Source organism: Trichoderma asperellum, chromosome 3 (genome assembly GCF_020647865.1).
Source record: "Trichoderma asperellum chromosome 3, complete sequence".
NCBI classification, from domain to species: Eukaryota; Fungi; Ascomycota; class Sordariomycetes; order Hypocreales; family Hypocreaceae; genus Trichoderma; species Trichoderma asperellum.
In genome coordinates, this window is record NC_089417.1 from 1,943,959 (window position 1) to 1,966,008 (window position 22,050).

General features: G+C 51.0%; 8 protein-coding genes across 8 annotated transcripts; 4 read left to right on the forward strand and 4 right to left on the reverse strand.

Annotated features, from left to right (window-relative positions):
* Window positions 1-287: 287 nt before the first annotated feature.
* On the reverse strand, window positions 288-1,629 carry TrAFT101_005206 (uncharacterized protein). Its single transcript, XM_024904355.2, has 2 exons — window positions 1,131-1,629; window positions 288-1,072 (listed from the first exon to the last, which is right to left on the reverse strand). The coding sequence occupies exons 1-2, from the start codon at window positions 1,518-1,520 to the stop codon at window positions 581-583; spliced, it is 882 nt and encodes a 293-aa protein (XP_024757598.2). The 5' UTR covers window positions 1,521-1,629; the 3' UTR covers window positions 288-580.
* Window positions 1,630-2,666: 1,037 nt separating this feature from the next.
* Window positions 2,667-5,065, forward strand: TrAFT101_005207 (uncharacterized protein; the record flags this gene model as incomplete). The annotated part of the gene is made up of 2 exons (XM_066127406.1): window positions 2,667-2,743; window positions 2,797-5,065. The coding sequence occupies 2 exons, from the start codon at window positions 2,667-2,669 to the stop codon at window positions 5,063-5,065; spliced, it is 2,346 nt and encodes a 781-aa protein (XP_065983517.1).
* On the forward strand, window positions 4,933-6,498 carry TrAFT101_005208 (uncharacterized protein). The gene is made up of 3 exons (XM_024903741.2): window positions 4,933-5,280; window positions 5,328-5,544; window positions 5,596-6,498. The coding sequence occupies exons 1-3, from the start codon at window positions 5,231-5,233 to the stop codon at window positions 6,268-6,270; spliced, it is 942 nt and encodes a 313-aa protein (XP_024757597.1). The 5' UTR covers window positions 4,933-5,230; the 3' UTR covers window positions 6,271-6,498.
* Window positions 5,248-9,329, reverse strand: TrAFT101_005209 (uncharacterized protein). Its single transcript, XM_024910172.2, has 3 exons — window positions 8,739-9,329; window positions 7,703-8,688; window positions 5,248-7,621 (listed from the first exon to the last, which is right to left on the reverse strand). The coding sequence occupies exons 2-3, from the start codon at window positions 8,636-8,638 to the stop codon at window positions 6,620-6,622; spliced, it is 1,938 nt and encodes a 645-aa protein (XP_024757596.2). The 5' UTR covers window positions 8,639-8,688; window positions 8,739-9,329; the 3' UTR covers window positions 5,248-6,619.
* Window positions 9,330-9,551: 222 nt separating this feature from the next.
* TrAFT101_005210 (uncharacterized protein) lies at window positions 9,552-12,776 on the reverse strand. The gene is made up of 2 exons (XM_024906981.2): window positions 10,175-12,776; window positions 9,552-10,113 (listed from the first exon to the last, which is right to left on the reverse strand). The coding sequence occupies exons 1-2, from the start codon at window positions 12,695-12,697 to the stop codon at window positions 10,102-10,104; spliced, it is 2,535 nt and encodes an 844-aa protein (XP_024757595.2). The 5' UTR covers window positions 12,698-12,776; the 3' UTR covers window positions 9,552-10,101.
* Window positions 12,777-14,562: 1,786 nt separating this feature from the next.
* On the forward strand, window positions 14,563-16,283 carry TrAFT101_005211 (uncharacterized protein). The gene has a single exon (XM_024910171.2). It carries the CDS (start codon window positions 14,704-14,706, stop codon window positions 16,033-16,035), a length of 1,332 nt encoding a protein of 443 aa, XP_024757594.1. The 5' UTR covers window positions 14,563-14,703; the 3' UTR covers window positions 16,036-16,283.
* Window positions 16,284-16,423: 140 nt separating this feature from the next.
* Window positions 16,424-16,855, reverse strand: TrAFT101_005212 (uncharacterized protein; the record flags this gene model as incomplete). Its single annotated transcript, XM_024900890.2, has 1 exon — window positions 16,424-16,855. One exon carries the CDS (start codon window positions 16,853-16,855, stop codon window positions 16,424-16,426), a length of 432 nt encoding a protein of 143 aa, XP_024757593.2.
* Window positions 16,856-17,302: 447 nt separating this feature from the next.
* On the forward strand, window positions 17,303-19,768 carry TrAFT101_005213 (uncharacterized protein). Its single transcript, XM_024902756.2, has 2 exons — window positions 17,303-18,369; window positions 18,437-19,768. The coding sequence occupies exons 1-2, from the start codon at window positions 17,686-17,688 to the stop codon at window positions 19,466-19,468; spliced, it is 1,716 nt and encodes a 571-aa protein (XP_024757591.2). The 5' UTR covers window positions 17,303-17,685; the 3' UTR covers window positions 19,469-19,768.
* The last annotated feature ends 2,282 nt before the right edge of the window (window positions 19,769-22,050 follow it).

A 22,050-nucleotide genomic window follows, 5' to 3' on the forward strand; every position in this document is an offset into this window, starting at 1 on the left:
GCACCACGAGTTGCTGGATCTAATAATTGTGTGCTATCAGTAGTAGTATTGGTTGGGTACTGACGCATTTAGAGCTCTAGTAGCCGGCTTAGGGGCCTAGGCCAGGGTGCTCATTATTATCCCCCAGGTACTAATTTATTCGCTGCCACAGCTACGGCCCAGAGCTGCTGTACTAACACCTTGGAAGCGCTTAATGACACAGAATAAGCCAACAATCTTATAAAAGCAATGGCTATGAATAAAAACTGCTGTATAAACATACGCAATTAATCTCTAATCTTACAGCAGCTATTTCTACTAAGAATAAACGGCGGGCGTCGAAGCGTTTTTAGATAATAGTATTGAATTACTTCCTAGATTTGGTATTAGGTGTTACAAGAGATCTATCTGCGGAGCACAAATGCGCTTGCGGCTTTCCCTTCAGCTTACAAACGCTTGGAGAGAGTGTAATCCCTCATATTAACTTGTTTTGTCGGAAGGCGGTGCCAAGTAGAAGTGGGTGAGTAAATCTATGCCGTCGCTAAGCTACTGACGTAGATAAGTTCATAAAATGCATCTCTTCCATATCAATCTTCGCGGCCTAGGGAAACTCGTCTCTGTATTGGTATGAAGTTACGCGCTCGCTATCAGATTCGATTTCCCTCCTCGCCTTCTCCAAGTCAGCGGCCCACATGGCTGAGCCTGCTGCCGTAGTTAGTAGAAAGAAGAAAGATAGCACCGGAACTAGCTCAAGGATCATGGCCATGGTTCCAAAGAAAACGCAATCCCATTCGAGCCTCTTGATCTCATCTTTTTGTGCTGCCTTTGATAAGCCTCGGAGCTGGAACCAGCGATGATGCGATAGTTTACCGAGCCGAGTTCCAGTGATGACAATAAATGCGATAGTTCCAACATAGGGGATGAGATTGAGGGGAAGGAAGAACACAAGCTCTACAATCTGGATGGTACTCCAAGGGTTGAAGCATGCTGGACTTGTCGGCTTTCCCAGCATTTTGACAGAATTAGGCGCATCGTCAAACAGGATGCGATGGGGGGCTATCAGATCCTTCAACGAGAGGTCGATGAGCGTTGCCTGAGAAAAATATTAGTCGGTAAATGAATAGCTGAACCTTCTTGTGTCTTAAGCTTACGTCGAAAACATCCACCCGGCATTCATCAACAAAGAATCCCTCGAATAAGCCCTGCACTATCACCAGACCTTCACCCAATACGAGCACAACAGCGTTAAACCAGGCGCCCCAGCCATGGAAGATGGCCAGAAATAAGAATTGCGGAAGGAAAGCGAATGAGAATAGTACGAAGTATACGAAGAACGATATTAAAGATAGAGGCACTAGCCATCCAAGAAAGAGAGGCCAAAACTCCCTCCTCCGCGAAAAGTACCAGATACCACGAATGGGATAGCTTAACGCGATGGCTGCGCGCTTGAGGTAGATGAACGGTCGACTGCTATAGCATCTAGAAAAAACTTGTTCTCTGAAAGGTGGCAGCGTGCTGCTGGATAGGCCGTGAGCAGACATGATTTGATTTCACCGCATGGCGCAGTGAAGGACAATGAGATCGGGACAGCGAAGGTGTCCACGACGGCCAAATGATGTTGACGTTGACGTTGCGTGAAACACCTACTATAGTAGACTTAGTACCTTGGTAGCTGACGCATTGGATTATTGGAGCATGTGCCCATTCGTCACCACTAATAAGTTCCAGGCTTTTCCTTATGAGGTGAGACACACACGTACTAAAATCCTATGCATGCGGGCATAGGCCAATTAAAACTACGTTACAGATATTGCAATAGCTTCACTCGACTCGGTGCTGAATTGTCAAAATACATTGGTGTATTTTCGAAGATAGCATATATATACTCTACATGCCGTTTCTCACGGCACATTTCAGATCCCTGTCTATAATTCTTGAAAGATTTTAATCGTGATCGGACTGTAAATGTTTATATGGGGCACTCCGGCAGAGGCTCATTGCAGCTGTTTCTACCTCCCATCAAACACTTGGATCATTATTGCGAATTTTCTTCGCAGGCCCTTTTACGCAGCCCTACACTTCGGACATGGTCTGTCCAGCTAAAGAAATGCGCCCTACTACGGCTGCAGTCACGACTGCGAATAAGAAAAGGAATGCGAGGGCGGTGACATAGTTACAGAGACATTTAGCGAAATACCAGTGTTCTTTCCGCAGAATTTCCCATTCACCGACTGCAGATGAAGCCATTACGTCAAAATTTCGGTTATTTGGCTGCTCTTACCTTCTTTTGCGCCTCGATAAGATCTCCGTTGTGGCAGGATCGATTCTTCAGAAACGAAGATACGTCAATGTGGTGCCATCTCAGCCGAAAAAAGGTCGTGCCTTCCTCACTTACACCGACGCTCTTATGACCACCTCAGAGATGATGGACGCTCCTTCTCTTATGCCCTCAGGCAATTCGGCTCTCAATACATTTCTCCCCGCGGCAAGATATTTTCCTTCCTCCCCCCCTCTCCCTCTTCTTCTTCCTCTTCTACTTAACCTCGATTCTCTCGTTTCAACTTTTGTCTTTTCGGTCATTCATTGTTTCTCACTCATTTGCATCCACCTCTGTTGCATCCGCCTCTCTCATTAGTCTACAGATTGTTCGCATTACGCCAGTTTTGCGAGTCTTGACTTCGGCCACAATGCGGGTCTTTACGTCTTTGACAGTCTTGATAGCTGGCGCCGTCGTGCAACACGCAAGTGCTCAAGCTGATTACGGGTATGTGCTGATACACACTCCTATTTACTCACAATTCCTAACGATGTACATAGAACGCACAATGGCAACAACAATGGCAACCCTGGTGGTGATTTTGGCGGCAACTCAGGCGGCTCTCCCAGCAGTAGTGTTAACGATGACCCTAACGGTATCTCCTATGGAAATCCAAGTGGACTTCCAAATGGTGCTCCCGCTGGATTGACTGGAAACTCCCCTGGTTCTGCTCTTAGCATGCCCACTTGTGCCCTGCAAGGTATTACAACAGTTTTTGTCACTGTATACCCTACCAGCCATGTTACTCCCTCTGGTCTTGCCCCCTCTGGTGCTGCTCAGTCCAATGACTTTGATCCCAACCAGACGATCCAGCAATCTACTTTCCCTGATTCAACTGTCTTGATTTCCCCTGTTCAGTCTGCTCAAGCCGCACATACCAGTGTGAAACCTTTCACTACCGTCACAATCGATGTCTGGGGTAGCGATGGTGATCCATCAGATGCGTTTACATCCAATATTTCACCTTTTCCCGTTTCTACTGATGGTGCTTCTGACCCTGTTGAGACATCCGCGGGCTTTCCTGATGGATCATCTGCACAAACACAAGAGCCTGGTTCATTCAATTCCAATCTTGGAGACCATTCCACACTATCAAGCGGTCAAGCTACTGCTGGTGGGCCAGTTCCCGAATCCCTTTCTACCATCACCCCTGAGAATCCAGCATACGGTAGTGCGGATGGCCTCAATAGCATCCCCAATACTTTCGATCAGCAGCCATCAGGCTACTCTTCGCCCACTGCTACAGGCGCTGGTATTGGCGGAAGCCAGCCTGCTCAAATAACGGTTATTGGCCCAGATGGCAAACCGACAATTATACAATTCCCTGGTACCCAGATTGGCAATGGAAATGGTGCTGCTCAACCCATTGTTACCGCTGCCCCGTTCCCTGGATCTACTCCAGGTGTTCCTGCGGCTTCAGAAGTTCTTGCGACAGCTGGAGAGACTCTTTGCACAAGCTACACCATTATGGGACCCAACGGAATCCCCACTGTCGTTCACTCTACTTGGGTCGACTTGCCAACAACTGCAGCTTCTCTTCCTTCTTCATTTCCCTCTGGGCTTTCGTTAAACCCTAGCGTTATCACTGGCTTGCCTGGCGGGCCTGTCATTGCAACACACACCACATTCACCGTTCTTGGCCCCGATGGACTGCCAACTGTGGTGGAATCGTCTTGGCTAATGCCTGCACCAACAAACACGCCAGCAGGAATCCCTGGTCCTGCTTCTGTTAATGGCTTCCCAAATCAAGTCACTGGAACAGCCGCTGGCGTGGGAGAAGGCGGCAGTACAACATGTGCAAGCTACACAGTACTTGGATTGGATGGTCTTCCAACAGTAATTGATACAACTTGGGTCATTTCTAGTCCTACCGCAAATGCAATTCCCGCAGCCCTTGTCACAGGAGTGCCAACTCAGGCAGGAGGAGTTTCTGATAATTTGCCTCAAATCACAACAGATCTTGGTGTGAATGCCATCACCTCATGCACAAGTTACACAGTCTTTGGTGCTGATGGTGCTCCCACGGTCGTTGAATCTACTTTTGTCGTACCTGCAAGCAACGTCCTTCCTACTGTTACTAGCGGAATGCCTTTGCCGCCAGCTCAAACCGCAGGTTTTCCTGAAGGCATCTCAAATCTCCCTGAGGCAAGTAGCCTGGCCACAACTTGCATCACCGTTGGCGTTGTAGGACCAAATGGCCTTACTACACCGGTTATTCAAACCGTTCTCATCCCTACTGGTGGTTTGAGCAATGCTTTGCCTGCACAAACTAGTGTTGGCTACCCTTCTCTAGCACCGGCTCAAACCGGTCTTCCTGAAGGTGGTCTTCCTCAAGGCGGCCTTTCTATTCCTCCTGGCAGTGACGTGTTTACAACCTGTATCACAGTGACTACAGTTGGACCAGATGGCAGGGCTACACCAGTTGTCCAAACTGTGATTGGCATACCAAGCGGCGCAGAGCTGGGGACCGCAATATTACCCCTGTCAACTGGTGCACCATCTTTCCCCAACCCAAATTTCTCGAGCGGCACTCTTAACGATCTCCCTAATCTTACTCCGTATGGGACCTTTGGAGCTAGCCTACCAAGTGTGCTGCCACCATCTGCAGTGGTTTCTGGAGTTGTGGAACCAACAGGGACTGTGACTGGCACTCGCACCTCGACTCTTACCGTCACTAATGGCCCTAATGGGCAATCCCCAAGTCTCGTTCCATACGATGATCAGTGGGAAAATCAAGCACCAGTATTAGGATCTGAGCCGCTGTCTTAGAACGCCTACGGCTCACTTCCGACTGACGCTGCGGAATTGACTTCATCGCCAGCATATGGTCTCCCGGGACCATCACGTCTTGCCACCGCTCTCCAAACTAGCACTTGGACCAATGTTATACCAGAGCAAACCACCACATACACTATCAACTTCCCACTTACTACCATGGCCACCGTTACTCTGCCCAATCTGCGGGTCTTCCGTCGCCAACAAGAGTAAGTCAAAGATGACCTCCCTGCATACAGTCTCTAACTTCGTATAGATCAATATCGTCAGAATTTGTATGGGATAACTCTAGCTCTACACTTAGCAGCGTGCTCTCGGAGAACAATACACTGAGCGTGAGCTCAACCTCAGTATCAAACAGCCAGAGTGATCTTTCCCCTGCTCTACCTTCTCCAACGTCTTCTCTACCACCCCCAGTTGACCCTTCTCCTATGTGTCCGACTGGTGGGAAGATCGGCAATCTTACATTAGACGTTCGTACCCCTCATATTCTTCTCATGGTCCGTTTCTAACTCGATTTGTAGTTTGATGATGTTAAAGCTGGCCCCCTTTTCAACCCTGCTCATGATATTTGGTTCTCTGAAGGATTCCTTATTGCTCCTCCGTCGTCTCAAACATCTCAAACCTACATTCCTTCATCCGGTGGCCAGCTTGTCGAATTCGTGCCACCCTCTTTACCATCTATGGGCCGTTCTAATGTAGGAGATACTGCTGAGATTGGTGTTGGTCCAAACGCTCCAAATCCCTGTTTCAGATTCGACTTTCAAGGCGCAAGTCTTGGCTGCGCGGCAGATGGTGCCGAGAAATGGTGTGAATTTGAGTTATCGGCGTATCGATACAACGAAATTTTGGGAACAGAGGAGTCAATAGCCTGGTCTGAGACAAGGCGTATTCCAGCATGCCCCAGCTTTCCTCATGGGAACTGTCGACTGACGTCGGTATCGTTTGACGGCTACACAAATATCACATCTGTTTTGATTACTCTACGTGTTGGCACTGAGTTGCGCGTCTGGTGGGGAGACGACTTCAAGTTTGGCTGGAGTGACAACACTTGTGAAGCCGCTGCCTGCCGCGCAGGTGTTGCTCCTCAGTCAGTCAAGCGTGAGACTATTGAATCAGTTGCTCGCCGAGGCGTCTGGCACTGGACTGCACGCGGACTGAAACGACTGGATGATGAATACATCTGGGAATCGGTATAATAGGCCATCATTTGAGGATTTCGGGAGGTAATTAGGTGCGATGAATCGCAAGGAGAGAATATTTTGCAGTTTGTTTGTTTGTTTGTTGATGGAAGCAATTTGAACCTAGATTTCTTGGCAAGCAGCATAATGTGGTTGTAGCTGCAGCACTAGATGTAATGGTAAATGGCCGTGGAACAAGAGTGAGGTCATGTAAATCATTACATTGTTATAATACAATCAATGGACATTTCCGATAAACTCCACGCCATTTAGAATTATCTCACCGCTATGTGAGCATGGATTTGGAACACGTAGTGAAGGGAAGCGTAAATCTAACTTGTGCTAAAGTGAGACGACCTCTCATTATTTATAACACGCCGAGAGGAGACATCCTACGCCAAATGCGCTCCTCTCCATTAAACCAAGAAGCGGCAGCCTGAGCATCGACATCGCCAGTGATATTGGCATTGGTAAGAGAGCAGGAAGTATCCCAAGGACCACACTCTATGTTACATGTTGATACATCAGCAGGGATAATGCCGGATTCGAAGTAGTCAGCTACAACATTCTTGGTACAACTGCTGGGGGCAGAAGCCACAGCACAGTGGCCCATGGCCTCTTGAATGATGACACGGGCGCCGGGATGCTTTGCAGCCATGGCTTGAGCAGCCCTCAGAGGTGTGACAGGATCAAGTCGATTCGAGAGGAAGAGAATAGGGGCTGCTGGATGGCCCGATTTCAGGGATGGGTCGGGCTTTGGCGTGGTAAATGGGCCTTTGAACTGCCACTTGGGACGAAATCGCCAGCTGGAGCAGGGCAGGCGGATAGTAGCCCATGTGGCACCAAAGAGGCTAGATGTGCTCATTTGACGATTCACGTACTTGCGCCACCAAGAAACGTCCTTGTCAGTAATGTCGTCGCCGTCAACGCAAACGACAGCGCTTTGCGATTCTATTTTCCAAACAAGCTGGGGGTTAGTGAAGTTGGCGATAGGACATGCGTCTTTCATGACCGGCATCAAGCCCGAGCTCAAAGCCAGGATAGCCATATCACTAATGTTGCCGGATATGAAGCTGTCCAACTGCTTGGCAAGTACCTTGAACCCCTTCAAAGGGGTGTAAAGTATCGAGCCAATGAGGGAGCGGACGTCCGACCCGGTGACGATGACGACGTCGCCGGAGTCTAGCAGCACGGGCTTGGGCCTCTGGTCCAGGTCTAAAAAGAAGCGGTCGAGGCGACGGCGTATATCGGATGCCCCATGGGTGTCTGATTCGCGGGCCAAGGCGCAGACTTCGGGGCCGGCAGCGGCACAACCCTCTAAGAAGGTGTCAAAGATCTCATCGGTGTCAACGGTGTTTGTGAGCCAGCCCTAATAGAAGTACAAAGAGAAATTTTGTCAGCGGAGCCTTTTGAGAGCACGGGAATACCATTGTCCTTGTTGGTAACGTACCGGACCGGTCGAATAATCCTCGACATCGCATACTCCGTCAAGAATGAGACGGCCAACTCGGCCAGGAAACATGGAAGCAAAATAATTGCCAAGAATGGTTCCATAGGAAAAGCCAATATACTGGAGACGTGGAACATCTCCAGGCTCATCACGAAGCTCAGCTGGCGTCCTTTTGCGAGCAGATCGCTTCTTAAGCTCTTCTCGCATATCGTCAGGGTCCTGAGCTTCCGGGGCCTCTCCATTTTCGTTTTGCTTCCGAGCAGCAGCGTCCCTCTTACGCAGATCATCAATTTTGTCGACCATCTCGACCATATCGCGGGCAACATTCGGAGTCCCGGCAAAGGCCATGGCGTCGCCGGCCTGAACGCAGCGCTGGCCAAAAGCGTCCATGATGGCAAGGCTGTAAGCAATAGAGTTGTCGCCGTTGGTGAGGGGCCCATTGCCGCGGGCTTCTAGGATGAAAGCATCTCGCGACACGACGCTGCCGTCGAAGCAGTCGGAAGTGGGGAGCGTGTAGCCGATGCCGCGAGGGTCAAAGCTGAGGATTTCATAATGGCGACGGCCTGGTTTGTCGACCGTGTTGCGAAGATAGTGGCCCATCGAGAGCATGACCGTGACGCCTGAGCCACCAGGCCCTCCGGGGTTGAAGAAGATGGAGCCGCCAAACGTCGGGTCGTCGTCTGGGACGACTGCGGGCAGCTTGATCATGGCAATCGTGGCTACTCTTGTGTCTGTCTCGTTGAGCCAGTCGAGGGGCACTTGCAAGCGAGCGCATTTGAACTGCTCATAGCAGTCATGATACTCAAGATCGTCACTGGGTGTGATTGTGTCCCAATCAAAAGGGTCAAAGGGAGCCGCCAGTGGTGAAACCCCGATTCCAGCGATGGCTAGAGTAGAGTAGCATCCTGCAAGCAGGAGCCGAAAGCAGAGTCTCATGGTGGTGATTTGAAGCCCTCACTCTCTCTGCGTAGCTATGCTCGCCGTGCCTTTTAGTCAGTCAGCCTTTGAAAGGTTGGAAAAGAAGATGGAGAAATACCCTACGGAAAAGAAGAAAACAAAAGACAAAAGCGCAAACACCAACGAACGGGAAGTTCAAACACAGCCGCAGCGATATTTGCTTGTTATACAACTATGCCCGTGACACCAACAAGCCGGCCGTGAGGAGGAAAAAAGAGTTGGCCATGCCATGGTATTTATCCTACCAACCGTTCCACGAGACGAGATATGGAAATAGGACCGAGGGGAGGGGGATACGCAATCCGCGATGCCTCGTACTACTGCACTCCTTCGGCGCAGAGAATACTATTCAAGTCGTAAACTTCGTAAACTTTCAGCGGGATGAGGGGGACGGCAGGCGGCTCTAGTACCCGGCTGTGCATGGGGCGCTTGCAATAGTTCCACTGAGCTTCCGAATAGAGTATGATACAGCGCTGCAGCGAAACGAATGGCCAATGGTTTATCATGGATATTTGTGGAGGAATAGGAGGGGGAAGACGCAGCCTTCATATTGATTTGTTCTTTGGTAGGATTCGTGCGATAAACAGTTTCTAGGGATGTAACTATGCAGTCAGCAGCTCGAAAGGTTGCCTAGAGATTGATCAAGTGTCACCCAAAAACCACTTGACGCGCTGTCAAGTACAATCCTGAGTTAACAAGATGGACCAGCGGCATTGGGCAGAGCGACCATGGCAGTATTAAGCATTAGTACAATAGATAGGGAGTCAGCGGTTTGCCAACTTCAGCCTAAAAGGGCATTGCTAATTACTGCTACCGTATTGGCATTGCCAAGGATCGATTACTACCTAGTATCCAATGATTCGCTAACGAGATCTTGTAAAAGAAGTGCATTATCGGGGCAATATAATTTTTTTTCCAAGAAAATTAATACAGAGATGAAATATATACAATTCACCCTCAACGACTCATCGCCAAGGGAAAAGTTGAAAAATAGCCTGATCAGCTCGTAACATGTACAAGATCACTTTCGCATTTTTTTTCTTAAAAAAAAAAAGAAAAAAACAAACAAAAAAGATATCGTATGATTCCAGCGCCGTGATGTAAGTTTTTTTCAAGTATCATCCAACCAACCAACCAACCTCCCTCCCCTCTCTCTCTAACCGCTCGCCGCCCCCTCATATCTCTTCACTCTATCCCGTCTTCAATGGTCTCCAAGATCTTCGCTTTGATGGATTAAGAAGAGAGTCCAAGTCAAGTTCGTAAGCAAAATAAAAAGCAAAATGAAGTAGATGTACGCTCTGAAATGCTCCTTGCTTGACAAGTACACGCTGTAGTATCTTGTGTTGAAGTTCTCTATGTGCAAATTGGCTGACCCCCTCCTGTTATTATCTTCGTATATTCGGGTACATGCTCTAGGACATGTAAAAATAGAGCACGGTCGTTTACATGACAACCTAGAGAATCAATGTTAGCCTTTCTCATGCACCTAGACGTTATGAATTTAGAACTACTCACGCAATCACCATCCTGTTTGCCCTGTGGGATACCCATATCTTCGAACGTTGCGGGGCCTTGTTTGCTCGGTGCTTTACTAGGCTTGCTCGGTGCTGAAGCCGCGCTTGGTACAGGACTTGGGCTGTGAACATCAGGACGTGGAGGACCTTGTCCTGGAGGAGCAGTGCCGGCTCTACCAGGACCCGGCATACCGGGACTGGGCATGCCAGGACTTGGCATACCGGGACCTGGCCGCGGCCCGTTTCCAAAGCCTTGGGGACCTGCGGGACCTCCGGTATTCACTCTTCCTGGGTGTCCTCCAGCTTGTGGGGGGAGAGAACCCACTCTCTCTGGGTAGTGCCCTCCGGGGCCGCCGGGACCGCCAGGGCCGCTGTTATGAGGATCGGCATATCCATCCGGCCCTGGCCGTGATGACGTCCGAGGACCGTATTGACCTGGCGGCGGTCCACCGTATCCTTGAGGCGGCTGACCTCGTCCATTCGAGTGGGCGCTTCCGGGACGGCTGTCTCCTCCGTATGGGCGTCCCGGGCCTGGGCCCGGGCCAGGCCCGGGTCCACCTCTGCCACGGCCAGCTCCAAGAGGAGGCTGGTTAGATGGGTACAAGTTGCCAGCCGACTGTGAGCCTGGCATCGGCCTTGGGCCGGGACCACCAGGGCCGCCACCTGTCGATGGCCTGATACCGAATGCGCTGCTTGGTCGGTCGGCCGCGGGGCCTTGATTAGGGGGGTAGTTATTATAGCGGCCCGGGTTTGGTCGACCATCGTCGTCTGGATATGGCGCTCCTCCACCAGGGCGGGCGTTCATCGGCTGTGCCCGATCATCTACGGGATAAGGCGCGGCAGACTGAGAGCGCATAGGTGGGGCGTTGGAATCCACGCGGATATTAAAGGCTGGCTGTCGATCAGAGCTATCAACGAACGACGCTCTGGATGGCTCAGCAAAGTTATTATTTTCCACAATCGTAGGACGCATGCCGGGTGAAGGCACGGGCGAGGGTCGGGAAGAGCCAACTGACGTGACAAGTTTGGGCAGCGGTGGTGGACCGCCATCGGCGCCCTCGCTAACCGTGGGCATTGGGTTTGCTTGCTTGAATCGTTCGGGACGCTTGCCTCTCATTGAACCGTGCTGTGATTTGATTCGTGTTAATGTTGTGGTCTCGTGATCTGCTTTTGAAAGACTCTTATCCTGGCTGAGGGACTCTAGTCGACCAACGGCATCCTTGTTCCCATGATCGGCCGCGAGTTGATACCATTTCTGGGCTTCGACAACGTCCTTGCTAACGTGGATACCGATTTCGTGGTAGTAGCCCATGGCGAACTCGCCAGTGGGTAGCTTCGCAGACGCCGCCTCGTGGGCATATTTGAAGGCCAGCTCTTCATTCTTCTTGAAGACGCCCTCATAACCAAAGAGGAACCATCGGCTGACACCAAGAGCAGCCTCTGGGATTCCTTGCTTGGCGGCCAATCCGTAGTAGTGTAAAGAGTAGGACGGATTAAAGTCGCACCCCAGCTGACATAACTCATATGCCTGACCCATTTTGAGCTGAGCCTTGGCAAAGCCAAGATACGCCGCCTTTTCGACATACATCTTTGCCGTCTCGACGGCGTAAGGCAATAGTCCTTCGGGTATGGTAATGTCAGGCAGGTCTCGTCCGATAAGCATGCCGTACACGTATGCTCCCTGGGGCGCATCTTCGTCTGCACAGTCGGCCGCGTTTCGGATGCGCTCCAATCCCCCCTGATAATCCTTTGTCTCGCCATGCTGGCCAAGCAGACTCATCATGCCCATGCGGTAAAGGGCGGCCGAGTCCTTCAAGCTAAGGCCCTTGTAATAGTACTCCTTTGCTTTGGACATGTCATTGGACTGCTCGAACAGCATGCCCATCCTGTATACTGACCGCGTGTTGCCGAGATCGCTCGCCTTCTTGTACCCCGCGTAGGCTTCGCGCTTGTCGACACGATCCCCAAACTTGCCAAACTCAAGCCATTTGGCGCGAATGTAAAGGGCATCTGGGTGCTCCTGCTCGGCCAGGTATCGGATAATGTTGACGGCGTCGTTGCGCAGTTCATGCTCCTTGCGCGGAGTTGGGGGGCGATTGCCGCTCTCAGCTGCCTCTCTGGCAGCGGCGTCCATGGAAATCTCGGCCCAGTTGAGCACATCGCGAGCCCAGGTGATTTGCATGTTGACATTCTGCGAGTGCAAGACATGGTTTCGGGCCTTCCACAGTATTTTCTCCTTCTCCTCGTCCGCCGGTGGCACGTTGTCGCCGACCACCTTGGGGAAGGGCGAGAATGACGGGGCGTCGTCGTCCATGGTGTCGGGCTGCCGTGTCCGACCGCCGCTGTTCTGGCCGTAGGCTCTGTTGTCGGGCTGGGCGGCGTTGGTTAAGGGTTTGCCGGGCGAGTTCTGGCCGGTGTAGGTCGACAGAGAGGGCTCGCGGGCTCTATTGTAGGATCCTGCGTCGTGGCTTCTCGGCTCAATTTCACGGGCTTCGAGCTCCATGCGCTGCAGGTCCTCCTGCATGTTCTGCGGCACCTGAGGGGTCACCCTAATCGAAAGGATCAAGAAGAGAACGTCAGCAGCAGCCCCACCTTGAATGGCTGAAGGGCTCCATTCAGCCTCTGACAGGGTCCAGCCTCGTCAACCAGGCGAGATGGAAGATAGGAGGACAACAGGACCAAGGAGGCTTGGGAGACAGGGGTTCGAAATAAAATGGAAAACGCATACCGCTGAGGGGACGGAGCCACGACCTCTGGCATAAAGTAATCATCGTCGCTGCCAGGGACGAAGGTGGCGCCAAGTTGGGGGGCCATGGCTTCTGGATGGGATATAGATAGGAGCCTCCCGTTGCAGGCTATCTCGCTGTTCGCTTCCTTTTCTCTCTACTTGGATGACTGCAGCTGCTCCTAGATGTCAGCGCAGCACAGCGCAGCACAGCACAGCCGGAGCGCAGGCAACAAACGGCAGAAAATGGGCCACAAACCCTGGTGCGACTTCAACACCACTAGGCAGCACCTAGCAGCAGGATGGATATTGCTAGTGGTAATAAGAGATGGCAAGTATTGGATGCGAATGTGCCGCAACTCCGTACTTGTGTTTGTACAAGATCCAGTATGCGCGCGGGAAGCCTGGAATTATGTATGGAGCACCCACGTCGTTGGGGCGGTGCACGGGCTAAAAAAGGGCCAAGCGAAGGCGAATTTTTCTTCTTCTCTTGCTGTTCCTGGTCCAGGAGAAGAGTCGCGGAGGAGCTTTCGGCTGATGGCGCACCGCTAGCTGGCGACGGTCTGCAGGCAGAATATTAATGCAAATCAAAAGGGACAGAAGAGCGCCAGGACAGGCAGAGGGACCGCGACGTTAATATTGAGGCTGAGGCTGCAGTAAGGGCTCTCTTTCTGGAACAAGAGGCGTGCTATAATTAAACCCACGACTAATACAGTGTGGCGATGCGCGCTCAAGAAGTCTGGCATGCGAGATAATCTGTAGGCGTCTGCTGACACGGGGGGATGAGTTGATGGCCGTTGCGCCGCCTGCCAGGCTTAGACAGTGGCTTGAGTGGGCTTCGCAGTGGTAGTCTGGATAGAGCGTGTTAGTGGCGGTGGTTGTGCGCAAGGGGAGAAGCTTGGCGCTGGATGCCGATGTTTGGGGAGATGGCAGAGCGCCAAACAAAGCCCTTTTTGTACATGCGCTGACCACACAGGTGCAAATAAGGCAACGTATGCTTTAGTGCTTGCAGCAACCTCTTTATAGCGTCCGCCTGGGCGTGGAGCTGATAGCCGACTCCTGCTTGCTAAACGCTATGCGAGCGAGCATGTGGTCTACGACTCTGTTTGTACGATTAACCGCAGATCGATTTCCCGTCCCAAAGGCGGCGGGGTTCATCGACTCTCAACGGGTAGGCATCGACCTAAAAATATCCAGCACCACTATAACGTTTGTACCTGAAGAAAGCGCCCGAGAAAGCGCCACAGTCTGAGCCCTTGCTGGGATTTACGACATTGCGTATACTGGACTGTACGCTCCGTCTATACAACGGTTACATTCTGTGCCAAAATCCTCCTCCTGGCGGACGCATGCTGGGGACGCATATTCGGCATCTGCTTTATCTATCTGATACCTCTAAATGTATATCAGGATCTACTCCGTATCATCGTCTCATGTTCGCTTTGGCCCCCCTCTAGAAAGTCAGTGTGCATAATGATGTTATGGCGTGAAAAGTCTTTATCCACGACCTTTTCTTTTCTTTTTTTTTTAAACAAAGAAAAAAAAAAAAATTAAGAAAAGAAAACATAATCAAAATCGTTCTCTTACTTGAGAGGCAGCGGCGGCTCAACTTGAGGCGCTACCAACGCGTCAACTAACACCGTAAATAGTGGTGCAGCTGCGGCCCTACCAGTTAATATGGAGCAATATTCCCACAGGCGCCATTTTAGTCCCCCAGAGCTGCTCCCCTCCAATCTACTATGTAGGAGAGACGAGGCACGCTCTCGTGCAATTGATGCTTCCTCCACCAAGCCGCTTGAAGCAACATGGCAGCGCTACCAGACCCTCAGGCTATTGAAGAGCCATCCTACATCGATTACGAGACATTCCTTGCTCCCGACTTCTCGCCCGCCGCGTTTGCCAATTCACTCGTCCTTTCCACCAACAATCCTGACGACTCCCCGCTTGATCTCTCAACACCCTTGTCGCGAGTCCTCTTTGACGCTCAAGAGATTGACTCTCACATTGACCTCCTCACCACCCGTTCCGCCGTTCCTTTGCTCCAATATACCCAATCGCAGACCCAAGCCAGCAAAGCCATTGTTGCGCAGCTCGAAGCTCAGATCGCAAGCCTGAATGACAGCTATAAGCAACTCGAGAAGGAGGTAATCGATAAGCATGCCGAGGCTGAGGAGATCCGCCAGGTCGCCTTGCGCCTTTGGGAGACGCTGAGGCTGGGGAGGTCAATGGGGAGGTGCCTGCAGCTTGGGAGACAGCTCGAGGCACAGTTCTCTGAGCTGGGCAACCCCGGTGCCGGAAAAGGCGACTACGGAGCGCTCGTTCGATGCTCATACACCATCCTCTCGCTGCGCGAAGTTCTGGACAGCAAGGCACCGGGCGAGGAAGGCCATGGGCTCGAGAAGCTCAACGCCATCAAGAGCCTGCGGGACGCCATCATCATACCGATCGAACGACGGATTACCGAGATGTCTGAGCGGCAGATTCGCGAATTTGCTACGCCGAACAACATCACTTTTGCACAGAGCGAGGAGGCACGATCACGATTGGTATCTGCCATGTCTGCACTATATTTGCTGTCGCCGATCAGCGGAATTCAATTGGAGAAATGGACTCCAAAGTTACTTGTACAAGCCCTGGATTCCTATGTCCGCTCTGCTCTGCAAGCAAGCACCGCAGCTCTCTCACGATCTCTCGGACAGCTTCCTACTCTAGACAAATCTCTTGTCGAAGTCGTATCCCACTGCCAGAACATTGCTTCGCTTGAGTTGATTCTCGAAACTACTGAGGCTCCCACCCACCCCTTGGTTCCAGCTTCTGCGAAGAAGAAGCAGCAAAACCTCGTCCGATTACTGCTGTCTCGATTTGAAACGAGCTCTTTGATTTCCTACTTTTGGCGCAGCATGGCGAGTAATATTTCCGCTCGCGTTCAGGAGATAGCTACCAGAGGAGGCATTGTTGCTCGTACACTACGCACGAATAAGAACGTTGTCGGGGACGCTATTCGACAGGCCGTTATCAAGGGGAGTCAAACACCGAATGTCTTTTCCAGCAGCAAAAAGAAGCCCGGCGTCGAAGCAAGCTGGGACCGAGAAATAGCCGTTATGACGGGAAGTGTGTTGAATAACATAGGGCGATGATTTTCAGAGCCTGTGTATGACACATTGTGCCGAGATCTATCAATTGTTCGTTCAGCGTGTTTTACGTGCTTTTGGTAAATTAGAAGGGATATCATGCCGCTAGATTTGGACACTGACTCCCTATGTATTTGTATACATGAAGATGGAAAAAAAAAGTTGAAAAGCTTGAATGATAGCTCAGTAATAAGATGAGAAAATCGAACCCCTGATAGACTATAAATGCACAGAGATATTCTCTTTCTTCTCAAATGGCCGCATAGTCCAGCTCTTCCCCCCGCCCCCCGTTTGCCTCTGTACTCAACCAGTTTTTCTATTCATTATTAGTACTTGGAAGGTATTCATGAAGGTAGCTGTCATTGGCATAACTAATGCATTATTCTTGCGCTCATCAATATTGATCGGGAGGCCCAGAGTAACTACCTTCCGGCACCGGTACTCTGGCTGTTCTTGTGTAGATGTGTCTTGCAGCTTCGAGGCTCAAGTTTTCCATACAACCTCCCTTGACAGTCAATATCTGCGAAGATGTTCCATCTGGCAGCAGACCCCGATGGATCAAGCGAACCCCACATGTCTTGCAAAAATAACACTCCAGCGTGCGTCCCGAATCAGTCTTGCGTGTCCACATCCCGACGCGAGGCTGTAAGTCCTCGGCCAAGGGAAGCATGCCCTCAACAGGGAAGACGGCCGAGACGCCAAATGCCGACGAGGATTGTCTCTGGCACTCCAGACAGTGGCATACGTCAACTGTGAGAGGCTTGGGGAGCACGACCCGGAAAGACACGGCGCCGCAGTGACAGCGGACCATGGGATTGGTATCCATGTTCGCTGTCAAAGCGCAACCGGTAACCCGTTCTATGGCTTTGATCGGACGGGGGAAATTATAAATATGTACGGGTGCCCTGTAGATGAGACCAAGATGCTGTATCAGGAATGCAGACTTCAAAGTTGCTTCGTTGACAGGCAGACCTCTGAGTCGTGAAGGTTGGCGGAGATGCAGGCTAAAGGCGCACTATGCGTTTAAGCATTTGGCGCTAAAACGCACTTTAAATCGGCCACCCAAAGCACATGGCACGTATGAGTCGCAAAGCCCAAAGATTTTTACCAGTGATGCTGTATCATTTGTATCTTGGTATTTTGATGTTGAATTGTCACGGTTAATGGGATAGGCGGAACGCAGTAATCGTAGAGCGCCGACAGACGTGCTTTCCAGCCAAACTCGCAAATATCGTTGTAGCGAAGACCCAAGACTTACTAGCACCGCTCGTCCTTGCTAGAGCTTTGACTTGACGGCGTGCGCGGCTTTTCGGCGGCGGCGGCACCACCGGCAGCAGCCATTCATCGGCCCTTGTAGCCAAACCCGCCGCGCCCCAATTGCTCGTTCTCCAATGCACATCTTGCATTCTCTCCTGCGCAAATGCTTTGGCTCTAGCTAAGCTTCCCCCCCTTTTCTCTTTTTTGCCCTTTGCCATTTATGCTTTGCTCGTGAATTCCACTCAGCCAACGACGAGAGATTCGCCGACCTTGAGACAGTCTCTCGCCACTGATGACGGCATTGAACAATCGCGGCGCATCTCTATAGAGAATACAGAGGACCGAGCAGAGCACTCCAACACACATTCGTCGGCGGCCGAGGCCCTGCGTTTAGACGTCATGGTCCGCTACGAAGTCTTCGACGCTCGGGAGCTGCTGTCATTTCCCGACGGCGACAACAGCACGGATACCGTCTTCGGGGCCATCCATTTCAACCTCACGACGCTGAAGCACTGGAACTACACCTACTACAGCAATGGCACCTTATCCAACAACTCCAAGTGCTATCTGACGTATGAGCCGTACCAGCCCGTTCTGCTTTACACCAATGGAAGCTTCATCAACGCCACCAAATGCTACAGCGCCGTGGACCCAATCGGTGTCCGAGGCTACGTGGGAATTGGCTTTGCGGCCATGTTTGCCATTGCTCTGATGCTTACGCTCACTACCCTGGCCAAGCATGGCAAGATGTACCTACCCAAGGAGAAGCGCTTCTATCCCATAGGTCGACGTTGGCAGTGGTATTGGGGGTGCTTTGTCTGCGCATGCGCTCTGGTCAGCTTGTTCACAAATATCGACATCGATCGTTATCACGTCCAGGAACTGCCAATCGTTGTCACGTCATTCTTCTGGTTCCTCATTTGCCAAGGAACAGTAGCACTGGTCTGGGAGTCGGTCAGACATTGGGGGAGCTGGCAAGAGAGGCAATTCGTTGACCCCAACCCCTTCGTATATCGAACCGACGACCGGCGCGCCAAAGTAGAGTTTTATCTGCCATTATGGGTTTATTTCTGGATATGGATGGTGAGTCTCCTTTATGGATATAGTGCCCCCCTTTTTTAAGCTCGCGACTTACATACGTCTACTGTAGAATTTCTTCCTCGTTGTGCCTCGCAGCTGGACGTTCGTGGAAATGCAGCGATCCCCTGAACAAACTCTAGCCAAGGCCATCCCTACTGCCACAGGAGCACGATTCAAAGCTGGAGCCTTTTGTCTAGTTATTGCTTCACTTACCATCATCTACTCGTTGCGCCACTCCATCTATCACTACAAGCCACGGAACCGTGGAATATTCAACCGAACATGGGGCTTCATCAAGGCAGTTCCGCTACGTTTTGTCCTCACCATCCCTCTTTGCTTTGCCCTCGTCGCCTACCAGGTACTTATTTCGTTTGATTGGACATTCTCGGTTATGCGATACGGTGGAATTGTACCCGTCATATTTGCCTGGGGCTATGGCCCCTCTCTGCTTATCCTCTTTGTGCAAATTATATATGGTTTCGCGAGCCCCAACGAAGATAAAGCCCTCATCTCGCAGAGGCGTCAGCGAGGTGAGGTCATCGACCAGGAGCTTGGCATCGTTAAGAAGCCAGCATGGTGGAGGCGTGTTCGAGGCGAACATCTTTACACCCTGCGAGACAAGATTTCACAAAATGTCAACGAAATTGGAGGCAAACGTGGACTCAAAGCCCGGTTTGAAGACGGCGAGAGAGAGCCACCTCTAGGAGGTGATTTTGTCACTCACCCAAGTGATAACACCACCATCGAGATGAATAGTTTGTCTCACAACCCTCGGGTTGATAGGGCTGGCGTAGGGAATTTGTCATCCACAAGCGAGTCGCATCGCTATACGGGAAAATCTGATCGCCGACACAACGAGCGGATTGTTGAAGGCTTTTCCGACGTGATTTTCCCCAACAGTGCAGAAGCTGAGAGACAGGCTCAGAGGGCACGGTGGATTCACGAGATATCGCAAGATGGTCCTCCGTCCTATAGCGATACAGATCGGGGCCGCCCTACCCGACATGATGGGCCAAATAATGCGCAAAGGAACGACAGTACAGATACTACCAACTCCACTGCCGCTCCACCACAGCAAGTTAGAAGCATGCTAGATGTTTAACGACCACGACCCATTACTGCATAATTAATCCTGTTTATGAGTACTTTCGAAAGATGACTAGAGTGATGTATGACGATAAATGAACGGTCTGACGATACGAATACGGCATATCGGACTAGGTGTTAGGGGAACTATGCGTTATTTGAGCTAGGAAATGGACCCTTTAACATTATATTTGTATGAAAGCCGTAGATTAGATCTCACGGAATGAAACCTTGAATCAAATACTACTGCGAGTGCCTGAGCAGGGGTCTGGGATTTACTACAAGTCCCATATTCGCATCTTAAACAAAGCAGTCGAAACGATAGTACACTCAAGATAAGCTATCCACATGGATGAAGTAAGGGGCTCTATATTCATTCTGGGTAGTGGCATTCTCTATAGACCCATATGACAATGCGTCTAGACGGCACCTGAGTTCGGCAGAACCCGAGCAAATCGAGCTTTCCACGAACAAACTAATACAGGCTAATACTCCATTCACATTCTCCGCTATCTAGAAACCAATGTGTCTAATCTAGTTTTGAGCTGCTACTGTATACTAGACATGCATGGGGCGGGATGTACCACTAGTATTACCCGCCTTCGAGTCCCCATATCGGCTACGGGAACGATGGAGCTGGCATCATTCTCACTAAGGTGGCAAGTAATGCATGTGACCCAGCAGGTGTGGTGGTTATGTTGATTTATACAGGCAGGTCTGGGCAATAGGATTAATACATGGATCAGGCAAAAGGATAGGGCCGGTAGAACTGCTGAAGACGAGGAGCGAGGTATCAAGGCACGGCCGGCTGATTATACGCGGGTACTCAATACAAAGAGGTATAACGGACGTACATCAGGGACCATCTGCTTTTCAGGCCGCTGACGGTTTGTTTAGTACCTACCCATGTCACATTACCTTGGACATTCTGCCGTGGACTACTAAGGTATTGCACTTTTGTAGGAACTTATCCGTCTGCGTACAACCATAAGCGGGCGCTGTTTGTGGCACAGCCGCTTGAAGGAGGTAGGATTATTAGAGAGAGATGGGTGCCACAGTGACGGGCGATGAGAGCTTGACATGGCATGGGATCGTCTACCTTGGTACTCGATGAATGCTGCCAAGTAAAGTACCTTAGTAGCAGGCAGTACGCAGTACATGCGTGTAGTAGGTTATGATACCTCGGGTTTCGTGAGAATGCTCATGCAGTGGCTCTAATGCGTGTTTCCCTCTCGGGTTAGGTCAAGTCATAGCACCCAAAGATTATGCAGGCAACGGGTTCCAGACACTCGGTCGAGATCCTTGCTATTAATACATACTTGCCTTGCTGGACAACCTACTGAACATAGTATCACCTGTTACACATCCAATTAGATCAGACGGAGCCGGAGGAAATGGAGCGAGTCGCAATCTATGAGTACCTAGGTACTTGGGCGCTACTCGAGTGGTTGATACTACTTGTAGGTAGGATTGCTCGATACGGAGTAAGCCGTTAGGAACAGCGGGCGAATATTTTGCCAGGCGAGTGGGCTTTGCGGGGATTCGAGGCCGTACATGGGATGAGAAGGGGGTGGTTGGGCCGCTGAGGCTCTGAGACAGCCATGTGAGCGCCTACGATGATGCAGCTTCGTTGACTTATATCTGGATTTGCACAAGGGGGAGTGAAAAAAGAAAAATGGCATACTCAGTGCCTACCTCCCTTTTTTTTTCTTCCACCGCAGAGCGCTGTGTCCAGCATTGCTCGTTTCAAACAAACACCGGGGCAGATAGGGAACTGCTCAGCTTTCTGGCGGGTGCAACTTTAAAAAAGGGCAACTCGTGCATTGTCAATGCCTTGAAAGTCGATATATCACTTGCATTATATAATTGTGGGCACCTGAAGTGTTGCGTTTTAGGCGCCCACGACTAGGCAGTTGTTAGCGCCCCGTGCGTGGTGGCAGGCATCGAGCATTTGTGGAGTCCTGGCGGTACACGCAGGCAGATGGGAGCTGCTAAAGTTTGCACTACGAAGAGCGAGGCCACTTTTTTTTTTTCTTAGGCCGCTTGTTCGACTCTTGGATGCAATGAGGATAATGCTCGAGGCACAAGTCGTGAATCCTACGGTACGGTACGGGATTCCCACGCATCAGCAGCTGGTGCCAGTGTGGTGGCTCCATCAGCCTTTGCTGTGCGTATATATTGGATATACACCACCATCAGGGCATGATATGATGCGGCTGCAGCTTGATGGTGTTGGGTTGGGCGGCAAAAACCATGGCTCCATCCCCATCGATGGCTCTACCGCTGCCTCATATATAGAAGCCATGGATTACATGTGAAGAAGTCGTGTGTTGTGCATCTTGACGCAGGCAAATGGCGGTACAGTAAGCAGAGCAAGGCAGAACAAGAACGCTTTTGAGGTATCAACGACCTCAAGTTGCCAGCGGCGTCTGCCGCAAACAGAGTTCTCTCCCGGCCATGCTCGGCCCAGATTTCGTCATGCTCTCGTCGTGTCGTCTCTCGTCTCTCGTCTCCGTCGCTCTCTTTTATGTTTTTCTTCTTCTCCCAGACTCGGGCTCGGGCTCAGGCTCAGGCTCAGACTCGCACTCAGGCTCCGGC

Excerpts from the sequence above, each read along its gene's own strand:
- TrAFT101_005206 (XM_024904355.2), bottom strand. The coding sequence starts at position 1,520 with ATGTCTGCTCACGGCCTATCCAGCAGCACGCTGCCACCTTTCAGAGAA. Across the intron at positions 1,073-1,130 it reads GCCGGGTGGATGTTTTCGAC|GCAACGCTCATCGACCTCTC; the intron begins GTAAGCTTAAGA and ends TATTTTTCTCAG.
- TrAFT101_005208 (XM_024903741.2), top strand. The coding sequence starts at position 5,231 with ATGGCCACCGTTACTCTGCCCAATCTGCGGGTCTTCCGTCGCCAACAA. Across the intron at positions 5,281-5,327 it reads GTCTTCCGTCGCCAACAAGA|ATCAATATCGTCAGAATTTG; the intron begins GTAAGTCAAAGA and ends AACTTCGTATAG. Across the intron at positions 5,545-5,595 it reads TCGGCAATCTTACATTAGAC|TTTGATGATGTTAAAGCTGG; the intron begins GTTCGTACCCCT and ends CTCGATTTGTAG.
- TrAFT101_005209 (XM_024910172.2), bottom strand. The coding sequence starts at position 8,638 with ATGAGACTCTGCTTTCGGCTCCTGCTTGCAGGATGCTACTCTACTCTA. Across the intron at positions 7,622-7,702 it reads AGGATTATTCGACCGGTCCG|GGCTGGCTCACAAACACCGT; the intron begins GTACGTTACCAA and ends TACTTCTATTAG.
- TrAFT101_005210 (XM_024906981.2), bottom strand. The coding sequence starts at position 12,697 with ATGCAGGAGGACCTGCAGCGCATGGAGCTCGAAGCCCGTGAAATTGAG.
- TrAFT101_005211 (XM_024910171.2), top strand. The coding sequence starts at position 14,704 with ATGGCAGCGCTACCAGACCCTCAGGCTATTGAAGAGCCATCCTACATC.
- TrAFT101_005213 (XM_024902756.2), top strand. The coding sequence starts at position 17,686 with ATGGTCCGCTACGAAGTCTTCGACGCTCGGGAGCTGCTGTCATTTCCC. Across the intron at positions 18,370-18,436 it reads TTTATTTCTGGATATGGATG|AATTTCTTCCTCGTTGTGCC; the intron begins GTGAGTCTCCTT and ends CGTCTACTGTAG.